This window comes from Phaseolus vulgaris, chromosome 10 (genome assembly GCF_051622355.1).
Source record: "Phaseolus vulgaris cultivar YP4 chromosome 10, ASM5162235v1, whole genome shotgun sequence".
Taxonomy (NCBI): Eukaryota; Viridiplantae; Streptophyta; class Magnoliopsida; order Fabales; family Fabaceae; genus Phaseolus; species Phaseolus vulgaris.
Genome location: NC_143507.1, coordinates 8025878 through 8037257, shown reverse-complemented (window position 1 = coordinate 8037257; position 11380 = coordinate 8025878). Strand labels below are relative to the sequence as shown.

General features: G+C 31.7%; 1 protein-coding gene across 1 annotated transcript; it reads left to right on the top strand.

Annotated features, from left to right (window-relative positions):
• Positions 1-2876: 2876 nt before the first annotated feature.
• On the top strand, positions 2877-10380 carry LOC137819018 (phragmoplastin DRP1E). The gene is made up of 15 exons (XM_068622715.2): positions 2877-3235; positions 4176-4239; positions 4487-4594; positions 5081-5182; positions 6610-6660; positions 6753-6814; positions 7119-7209; positions 7301-7365; positions 7501-7695; positions 7774-7893; positions 7988-8058; positions 8808-9033; positions 9120-9170; positions 9346-9726; positions 9992-10380. Exons 1-15 carry the CDS (start codon positions 3089-3091, stop codon positions 10118-10120), a joined length of 1863 nt encoding a protein of 620 aa, XP_068478816.1. The 5' UTR covers positions 2877-3088; the 3' UTR covers positions 10121-10380.
• The last annotated feature ends 1000 nt before the right edge of the window (positions 10381-11380 follow it).

Below are 11380 nucleotides of genomic sequence, written 5' to 3'. Positions count from 1 at the left end.
GCACTAGGAGTGGGGGCTCATTTCATTGACCCACCACGCATAAGAAGTAACCCGCATGCATGCAAGGGCAACCCGCATAAGATTTTTTTTTTCAAAAATTAAAATTTCATTAATTATAAAAAAATTATTCCTACGACTGAAAAATTAAAATTTTATCTGTATTTCAATTTATTTAATTAAGATAAAAATATAAATTCAAGTATGAGGGTTGTTAGAAGGCTTGATTAAAAATAATTAAAGTTTTGTTTTCCATCTATTTTTTCCTATATATGTATGTAAATGTATAAGAGTATCTTATCAAAGTTTTGCTACAAAATATTTTAATGAAGATGACTATTTTTTAACTATCCTATTGAAATCTTTTCTTTATAATATTTTTTTATTAACAAATTTTAAATTTAAAACTTTACTCAAAACTAAACTCATTGTCACTCTTAATACTAACTCCTTTAGATGATTAAAATAAAACATTCATTTTTTTAGTACATTAAATTCAATTTTTTAAAATAAAATAAAATAAAGGTCACACTGCAATAATGGGTGAATGGGGTACGATTTTTTTTTTACAAAAAAATTAAATAATTAATTTTTTATTTACGCAGGCCAGCGGGCCAACCCGCCCCACCACACTGTTGGTTCGCGCGGGCTGCGAGTTATGTGGAGCTGGCCAAAGAGGGTCAGCTAACAAGATTAGTGAGTCCGCCTCGCACTTTTTGGTAGCGGACCGCGGGCTGTCCTGCCCCACATTGCCACCCTAATTGATCAAGTTTACAACTTGCACATAATTAGAAAGACATATCAAGTTGAATTCCATCCCATTCGAAACGAGGATTATTGGTATACTTATATCAGACCAAATTTCATACCAAACCTCCACATGCAACGTAAAGACTTGAGACGACCAATTACAACTCGTTTGCATAATGAAATGGATCAACCAATTCAGAACAAGCCAAAAATATATTTATATTGTTGCAATGAAGGTCACAATAGAGGAAATTGTCCATTTAAACAATAGAATCATCCTTTGTAATGTTGTTCTCATCAAATATTTTAATATCATCTTCTTTTAATGACTTATATTCACTAATTTAATTTATTTTTTAATACATTTATTTTAGCATAAATACATGTATATTATTACTTTTTACATATTATATAATTTATACTTTCATATATTATATAATCTAAAAATTTATACATAAATTATGTCCATTTTTTTTAAAAGTGTATTTTTAACTTTAAAAATATTTAACGAAATAGTCAATATTTTTAATTTATCACACAAATCAATTTTAATCCAATTTATTTAAATTTATTGTAAAAAAAAATTCATTTTAATTCTTCAACTTTATATTTCATTTTCTTAAATAAAAAAAAATTAAATTTTAGTATTATTTATAAAATAATTTTTTTAACTATATATTTTTAATTTAAAAAAATATTAATTATCATTTTAAAAAAAAAATTCAAGTTACCGAATTGATAACTTTAATTTAATAAAATACATTAATTATTCAATCAAATATTCAAATTTTTTATAATTTATTTAAATTGAAATTGTCAATCTGATTAACTCATAATGTTTATAAATTTTTATACATTTATTTATTTGTGTAATATTCAAAGTGAATTGCACCATTTGGATAAATAAATTTTCCGGTGAAAATATATGTAAAGTTTGACCTTAACTGCCCCAACATCTTAATACACGGAATTGCATGATTTATTATAGAAAATAATGATTGATGAAGACTTTGAGTAGTTAAATATTATTGTTTATTAAATATTTAAACTTGTGTTACCAGGAATTCAATCCTATATATCTAATTATTATATAGATAAAGCAATAATAGTAATATATTTTTAAATGATTAAAAAAACTCTTAGAATGTCAATAAAAATTAAACACGCATTCACCCAATAAAGAAACATGGAAAGTTGTTGAATATTGACGCCGCCTCAATTGTTCTTGAAACGCATGCGGGTCATCACACAGCGCCAATATTACCTCAGTCAGGAATAATCAGAAATGACTCTTAACTTTGAATTCCAACGTTCAAACAATTGTTGCTCCCACTTTTCTCTAAAAACAAAACAAACAAACCCTGACAAAACTAATAACCAAGAAAAATATAACGTTCAGATACCACGTCACACAAATAAATTTTCATTATAATAAATTCTAGATGACTAAGTAAATTTTAAATCTAACATAATTTTACAAAATTTATTTATAAAATAATATTTATGGATAGTAATTATTTCTCATCATTTAATGGATCATTCCATCATTTTTTTTCACAATTAAATCTTTCTTAATTTTTTTAATTTTCAAAAATATATTTTATGGGAATGTTTTACCAAATTTATTCCTGAAATTTAAATTTTTGAATCTACATACTTGATTAATTGCAATTTAGGAAATATATTTTCTTATTTTATAAAGACAATAAATAATGGGCATCACCCTTGTAAAATTTTAAAATATTAAATATATAACCAACATGTTTTTGTATAAGTTTCTTTTCTCTAATACTTAAATATGAAAAAAATAGTTATTATGTAGATGAAAAACTTACTTGAAACAATTTTAACTTAATGCTATTCATAACTAAAAAAGTTTGTATTAAAATCGTCATTTACGACAAAATTTAGAAAAACATTTTAAATTTTAGAGGAATGGAAATGATATTAAATTTCTTAAAAAAATATATTTAAAATATTACACGGTTTGTTTATAAATTAATTTTATTATTTAAATAATAATAAAATTACACCGTTCTTTATGTAACTTCTTTTATATTAATAGATGATAATAATATATAAAAATTAGTTTACTGTTAATAAATAATAAATAAATAAATCATCGGTTCAAACTTGAAAACAAGAACCTGCAACGGTGGACTCCTTCCACATTATTTCGTCGCTTTTCCCTCCTTCTCCTTCTTTCATTCTTCTCTGTCTGTAACTAACTTGTCCTAGAAGTTTCTCTCTCTCTAGAACTTCTTCTTTCACTCTTAGCAAAAGTCTAGGGTTTCAATCCTCTGTGCTTCCTCAACGCCTTCATCATCTTCTTCTTCACGAGATGACGAGCATGGAGAGTTTGATCGGTTTGGTGAACAGAATCCAGCAGGCCTGCACCGTGCTCGGCGACTACGGCGGCGACGCCGATAGCAACGCCTTCTCGTCTCTATGGGAAGCTCTTCCTTCCGTAGCCGTCGTCGGAGGCCAGGTCATCACCTTCACAATCACTAAACATGAACACGCTTTGTTCGTAGAAGTATAAATAATCATCTAAAAATAAAAGGAGAAAACAAACTCAGTAGAATTTCGTAGGTGCTGTTTGTTTGTGTTGTTCTCCAGTCAAATTAAAGTTTCACCTCGCTAATCGAATTTGTATAAACCTTGAATACAAACCTTTATATTGAATTGGAGAATAACTCTAACAACACAGTTACAAGTAAATAACATATCGAAGTTTTTTTCCAATACGTCAACATGCTCTGTGTATGCAGTAGAAGGTGAACGATCCAACAATAAGTAGAGAAAACTTGAGAGTTTTTGGAGCTGTTTATGTTGTTCTGGAGTTTAAATTAGAGTTTCGTCTTGATTATCAGTCCTGTGATGTTTCAATACAAACCTTTGTTAGGTTAAGTGAAAGTCCAATAGGAGAATAGCCAAATAACACCTGTGAAGAATAGTATAGTTTTGTCCAAAACTTGAACATGTTCGGTTGTTTCAAAGGAGTAAGTAAAACAATCCAAAAATAAGAAGAGAAAACGTAGATACAATTTCTTGGTGTTGTTTGTATCGTTCCCAAGTCAAAATTAGAGTTTTACCTCCATAATCAATACGTACAATCCTTTCTTACAGATATATGTTATGCGAAGTAAAACTTCAATTGGAGAGCAAACACAAAACACTTGTATCTTAAATTTTTGTTCAAAACCTCAGCATGTTCTGCTCTATTGTAGGAGTAGAAGTACAACCATCCAAAATAAAAAGAGAAAACATAGACACAATTTCTTAGGCGTTGTTTTATGGCCAAAATTTGAGTTTCACTTTTGCAATGAATCTACATAATCTTTTAATACAAATCTTTGTTCGGTCCTAGAATAAGAACCATTCAAAAATAAAATTAATTGATTTGTTTATTTATTGAAAATGAATAGAGTTCGGGTAAGTCTTCGGTTCTGGAAAGCATCGTTGGACGTGACTTTCTTCCTAGAGGATCAGGTTCGCTCGCCCTCTCTCTGTTCCTTTCTCTATTTTGTGGAGTGTGTTATTTATTTTGGCGTAGTTTACATAAACTTTACAAGAGGAAAATAATAAACATAAAATGAATTAAACTTGTTTCATCATTTTGATTTTTTTAAAAACTCTCGTTTGAGCTTATTGAAAAGTTTGTCTGAAAATATCTTAGTTAATTTAGCTAATTAATTTACTAATTGAATTTTAATTGGAGCTTGTGTTTGAATTGCAGGGATTGTGACGAGGCGTCCATTAGTGTTGCAGCTTCATAAGGTTGATGGCAAAGCGAAGGAGTATGCAGAGTTTCTTCACATGCCAGGGCAAAAGATCACTGATTATGGTAATGTGATTCAGTAACTGATTTTGTTTGCTGCTTGTTGTATTTCATGTTACTGTTATGTATTTAATGGTTTACTAGTTGATGTTTTTCAAAAGTTAAGTTGAGACTTGTGCTGTAATGAATAAATTATTTGCTAATTATAGAAATAGGACAGGAGGGTCTTTTTTGTTTCCCCTGTTTCTGTTTTGCATGTAGGACAATTTTAATGCTTGTTTCCGTTTTGTGGTTTTATTTTCTCTGATTCGGTTGTGTTTCAATTGTTAGACTCGTCACCAGCGTTAGTTAACTCTGGCATTTATTCTTTCTATCGATTTGTTTTTTGTCATTATCCTTTAACTAATAGTTCGCTTGCAATTTATCATGCCATCATTGTACTGCTTCACAGTTAGCTCACTGGTGCAATTATTTGTGTGCTGCTGATAATTTAACTAATATTTTTATTCCTTTTTTTAGTTTTAATTTTCAAATTTGAATTTCTTTTTGCAGCCTTTGTTCGCCAGGAGATTCAGAATGAAACTGATAGAGTAACAGGGAGGACAAAGCAAATATCTCCTGTTCCAATTCATCTTAGCATTTACTCTCCACACGGTGCGCTTTTATTTTTATTGCCTCTAACTACTTACTACAAGATGGATGGCTTGCTGTAAACTCATGTTTTTGTTATCAATTTTTGAATTAAAGGATTTTTTTATTGAAATAGAAAAATGAATAGAAAACTGAGGGAATAGTATTCTCATATCATTTCGAAAGAAAAAAATTGTAATAGCCCAAATAGTGTGTTGATCAATATAGCAGATTCCTATATTCTGTTTTCCTTTTTGTGAAGTAAGCTCCCTAAAATATCATTGGCTGAATACCATAAGGAATTCAACAATCTCATTGTTCAAAATGAAAGAACGCCCAAGGGAGGGAGGAAGAACGTTTATTATCCTTCTAAATCTATAAACCCATGAATTACTATTATTCCCTCTTTACTTGCCATCAAACATATCATTACGGATATGGAAGAAGCATCTACAACTCTAAGAACCAGAGGAATCCAAGGTCTAAATAAACTGTCCTGTATACATTTGAAGATAGGCAGAGTTAAGTCAAGTGAGAAGTGTTAACATATCAGAAGTCTTCCTATGCATATAATACAGGTAAAATATAGAGACTTTGCCAAGTGCTATAAATCTGGCTATTAAGGGATGACATAAAAAAATCGCATGATGAACCACTTCCTGTCCTTAAGCTATTATAAGAACAAAGAATAGCCTAAAGAAATGGATTTACCGAAGACTAGACTTGCATGAATTTACCGAGGTCTAGAGGTGCTTCTTTACCCCATTATTTGTGTGGTTCCAATTTCCAACTATTAAGGCCGATAAATTGTAAAATGAATTTGCCCTCCTTTTTCTTTTGTTCCACCTGTACCTACAAAGTTTGCTGATTTGCTGAAATCTACTTCCCCAGCCTTGCTTCCAATTAGATAAAGCAGGATTAAAACATCTTTTAGTAAGGGCTGCTGGCAAAATTGGTCTGACCAATTGGGCAATCCGAATAGCTCATAATACAGGTTTGGTTAGACTGAAAAAATAGTGATCTAAATTGAAGTGGAGAAATGTTGTCCCGAACGTTTAGTGCATGGCTTAATGGGCTTAATCTATTCTCACTCGGGACAGTCTCATGGGTCAACTTTTTTTTAAAAACAATTGAAAATAATGTTAGTCCGTTGTGCTGGGCCAGGCCATCTGATTCACCAGTCTTGGCTACACTTTCACTGGCTATCCTGGTAGTTACGGCTACTTCACAATAATTTACTCGTAACCTTTGCTCATGACTCTGTCTATAGATTTGATGTTAAGCACTAGTCATTTTTTGAATTTTATATTTAGTTTATACTCATTCATTTTTTTACTTGGGTGAGTTCACTTCACTAGTATTACTTTTATGTATAATTATGTGGCATAACTCGAGACTAGTTTTTCAGTTAAGTGCGTTTCCTAATTCAACCTCCTCGTTTGTGTGAGCAGTTGTCAACCTAACTTTGATTGATTTGCCTGGATTGACTAAAGTTGCTGTAGGTATGACTTGCATTCAATTTGTCACTGTGTTTTTCTTTGGATAATGTAATACTTGTTTTTAGTTTATACTGATTTGCGATTGTTATTTTCAGAGGGACAGCCTCAGACTATTGTCGAAGACATTGAAAATATGGTTCGGTCTTATGTTGAGAAGGTAAAAGAAGTTCTCTGTTTTTGCTTAATTTCTTCTCACTCTTCCTATTGAATAACCTTGATTAGATGATGCATTATTATTTCATTTAGTGCACTATTTTCTTTTGTACTTTTACCTCTGAGACTGGAGACCTAAACTGCCCATTCCCAAACCAATATCCTTTCTCTGTTTCTATGGTGATATGGGTAGTTGATTACCATTTTATTACCTTGTTGAAATGTTTATTTATACATTAGTCAGCAAGTGGTGATGGTGGTAAGATACATATTTACTTTAACTGGTGCTATACTTGATTCTTTGACAGCCTAATTGTATTATACTGGCAATATCTCCAGCAAACCAAGACATAGCCACTTCTGATGCTATTAAGCTTTCAAAGGAGGTGGATCCCTCAGGTATATAGATTTTCTGTGGAATGATGACTTGTTTAGTACCTTTGCTCGAGTCATTATTTGTCACTGAAATCCTTGACTGTAAATAATCCAGGTGAGAGGACATTTGGAGTGTTGACAAAGCTTGATTTAATGGACAAAGGAACTAATGCCTTGGATGTAATCTTTCTTTCTCCTTATAGCATGTTCCCTGTCCTGCTGTTTATGCTGTATATAATTAAATTTCTAAAAAGTTTTAACAGTGCCCTATATAACCATATAATTAGTTTGCCTTGCCCATTTTTTCCCCTTAAGGTCCTTGAAGGAAGATCTTACCGTCTGCAACATCCCTGGGTTGGTGTAGTAAATCGATCCCAAGCAGATATCAATAAAAACGTTGATATGATTGTTGCTAGACGTAAGGAGAGTGAGTATTTTGAAACCAGTCCCGACTATGGACACTTAGCCAATAAAATGGGTTCTGTATTCCTTGCAAAACTTCTCTCACAGGTTTGTCTTTCAGAAAGTTGTTCTTTTCCCTTCTTTAATTAAAAAATTGTTACTTTAATCATATTAACTATGTTGTAGAATTTGGAGTCAGTAATTAGGGCACGGATACCCAGTATAACATCTTTGATAAACAAAACAATTGAAGAACTTGAATCAGAGATGAATCAAATTGGGAGACCAATTGCTGTTGATGCAGGAGTGAGTGGTTTACATTTGTGATTATTTCCTGAAAGTACGTACTCTTTCTTTAATATCCTGCAGAAGAATATTTTAACTATTCTTTCTCATACAGGCTCAACTATACACCATCCTAGAACTATGCCGCGCATTTGATAAGATATTCAAGGAACATTTAGACGGAGGGTAAATATATGCTATGATATTCACTTTTACTCTATTAGGCTATCTTGTCTGAATTTTTTTCGGGGGGTAAATATTTGATATGATGTTCAATTTTACACTATATAATACTAGTTTATTTGATTTTACTTTTGGGTGGATGGCATCTTTATTGAAACTCGACTATTTTCAATCATCCTCAAGGGTTTGACGGTGTATGTTTGGGTTAGGTTTAATTGGGATGAAATAGTATGTACTTACTTCAAACTAGGTATTTGACTTTTCCCCATTATCATCCTCATGAATTAATTTTTTTTATAAAACTTATGTTAGGAATCATTATACATTTTGACATCTCAGTTAGGCTAATATCTCAAAATTCACCAATCATCGATGACATGAAATATAACATAAAAGAGAAAAGAATACAAAACATGGGAGAACAAACCAAAAACATGTAAGAAAAAGAAAAACAATCTAAACACGTAATAAAGCAAAATTGGTATCTCTTATGGAAAAAATTAAAACTAAGACAAGTTAGATTTGATATCTAAGTAATTCTCTTTTTGTTTACAGCTAGCTAAATCCTACTTAAAATCTGGTTTTGTTTTTGGTTCTTGTTCTTTTTAGACAAAATAACACTGTATACTGATTTAATGTACCACCTGAATATGGTATAGCAATTTGGAATGATAGTCATGAATAATCTTTCTTTCTGATCTACAAGTTAACAGGTATCTTTGGTTACATAACCCTTTTGTTTATTGTCATAGGCGAGCGGGTGGAGATAAAATCTATAATGTCTTTGACAATCAGCTTCCTGCTGCATTAAGGAAGCTTCCATTTGACCGTCACCTATCTCTTCAAAATGTAAGGAAAGTGGTATCAGAGGCAGATGGTTACCAGCCTCACTTAATTGCCCCAGAGCTAGGTTACCGGCGCCTGATCGAGGGAGCTCTCAGCTACTTTAGAGGCCCAGCTGAAGCTTCAGTTGATGCAGTAAGAATACCTGGTTGTACTCTTTCTTCTTTTTTAATTAAAGCTTACACAGAAGTTAAAGCGGGATTTCTTTGATTTCAATGTAGGTTCACTTTGTCTTGAAAGAACTTGTGAGGAAAGCAATAGCTGAAACTCAGGTAAATTTTGGGGATTTATTTCAGGACATAACTTTAGACACAGATCTACAGTAGGTAAAACTTCATTATTGATAGGAGTACATCAAAAGCAACTGTGTCTTCGTTATGTCCTTTATTTTATAGTATCTTTGTTCTTAAGGTTCCTAAAATAGACTATGAATTTGTGATTGAGTAGGAACTGAGACGTTTCCCAACTCTTCAAGCCGAACTTGCTGCTGCTACAAGTGAAGCTTTAGAGAGGTTCCGTGAAGAGAGTAAGAAGACAGTTATTCGACTTGTCGACATGGAAGCTTCGTATCTCACTGTGGAGTTCTTCCGGAGACTTCCTCAAGAAATGGAGAAAGCCGGAAATCCAGCTAATCCAGCTACTACCCCAAATGAGGATCGATATGGAGAAGGGCATTACAGGAGGATTGGATCAAATGTATCTTCCTATATTGGTATGGTGTCAGACACTCTCAGGAACACTATCCCAAAGGCTGTGGTTTTTTGTCAAGTCAGAGAAGCAAAACTATCATTGCTAAACCATTTCTACACAGTAATAGGGAAGAAAGAGGTAATACGGGCTTTAACTTTAATTTCTCTCTTTTTCTGATAACGAATATTATACAATCATGGAAGAATTTTGGTTTGCTTCAGATATGCTTCTAAAGTGATATCCAAGTGATTATTCTGTGTAATTTTTAATTTGTTACACTAATCATTTGATCTCTTGTTTCCATTTTAAGTTTTAATTTTTATACGACAAAACTATAAGTTCTGTAGTCATTTTTATTTCAAATATATTCACAAGGTTTGATCTGCTATTAATGTTGGTGCAGGCTAAACAGCTATCCCAGTTGTTAGATGAAGACCCTGCCTTGATGGAGAGGAGGCAACAATGTGCCAAAAGGCTTGAACTATATAAAGCAGCAAGGGATGAAATTGATTCTGTTTCCTGGTCACGTTGAACTCGGTTGCCATTGGACCTTTTCAGTGCCTTAGGCTGACTACACCAAGATATCATTTTTATTTTTAGAGTCTATATTATTTTTTTCTTCTGGCTTTTGTATATTCATTGACATTAAAAACAAAATAAGCCATTTTATATTTCTTTGCTGATCGTAGGATAGTGATGGAGCTAATTGTTGTTTCTTGTCCCAGGAGGTTGTACATGAGGAGAGACCACGTACTATATTCTTTTATTAAAAGTTAAAATTACATTTTTTTTAATTTGAATATTTTTTTGTTATGAATGGCAATTTGGTCCTACGGATTCTCATGCAGACTTTTAATTCGGGGTTTACAACCTGGTTCATTTGAGATGGGACCCTGTATTTGCACTCATTCCCTTTTATGTGTACACCTTTCTGTTGTAGGTTTTTTCTAAACCACTCCCATCGGTTTCAACTGTCCCAATCTCATTCTCTTGTGCACACACGAATCCCTAAATGATATGTAATTGTTGTTCCTCTTGTTCCCTTACTCCTGTAATTGTTTGTTCCTTTCGTTCTTGTTTAGTACGATGGTTAATCTTATCATTGTTTATTTCTTTCGTTTTTGTTGTTTAGTGTGTGACCGTTATTCTTTTTCTGAGGGGAGTCGTGAGCATCTCTATCTACACTATTATTTGGGTGATGATAGTTTGACATTATGATCTTTCTCACGTTTAAATTACAACTATATTATTTATATTTATTTTTATTATTTTAATATAATATTTTATTATAAAAAAACAGTTGTTAAGTGAATGTTGATGAAATATAATGTCATAGATATATTTTCCCTCATATTTTTATGGTTGTGTTTTGTTGGAATATAATATTAAAATGTACTAGCACATTGTAAACATTAAATTTTAGAATTTAGTTTTAAAAATGTAGTAGGTGCTTTAAATGTAGTAGTTTATAAATTTATGTTTGGATCAAGTAATGTCCTCTTAAAAATGATTTGTAAGTGAAAACACTTGATCTACTGTTTATATTTGAAATAGTTGATTTGTATGAAACTGTATTTTATGATTGACAATGCATAAAGTCAATTGATATTGCTTTTCATTATTTGAGATTTTTGGCGTCACCTCAATAAAATTGACATTGTATATGACAATTGCTTACATAAAGTCTAAGTGAATTGGTAATATTGTCTAGAGTCTATAATTGTGTTTGACAATTGCTTACATAAAGTATGAGTGAATTGGTAAGACGGTTTAGAGTTTATAACTTTATGTT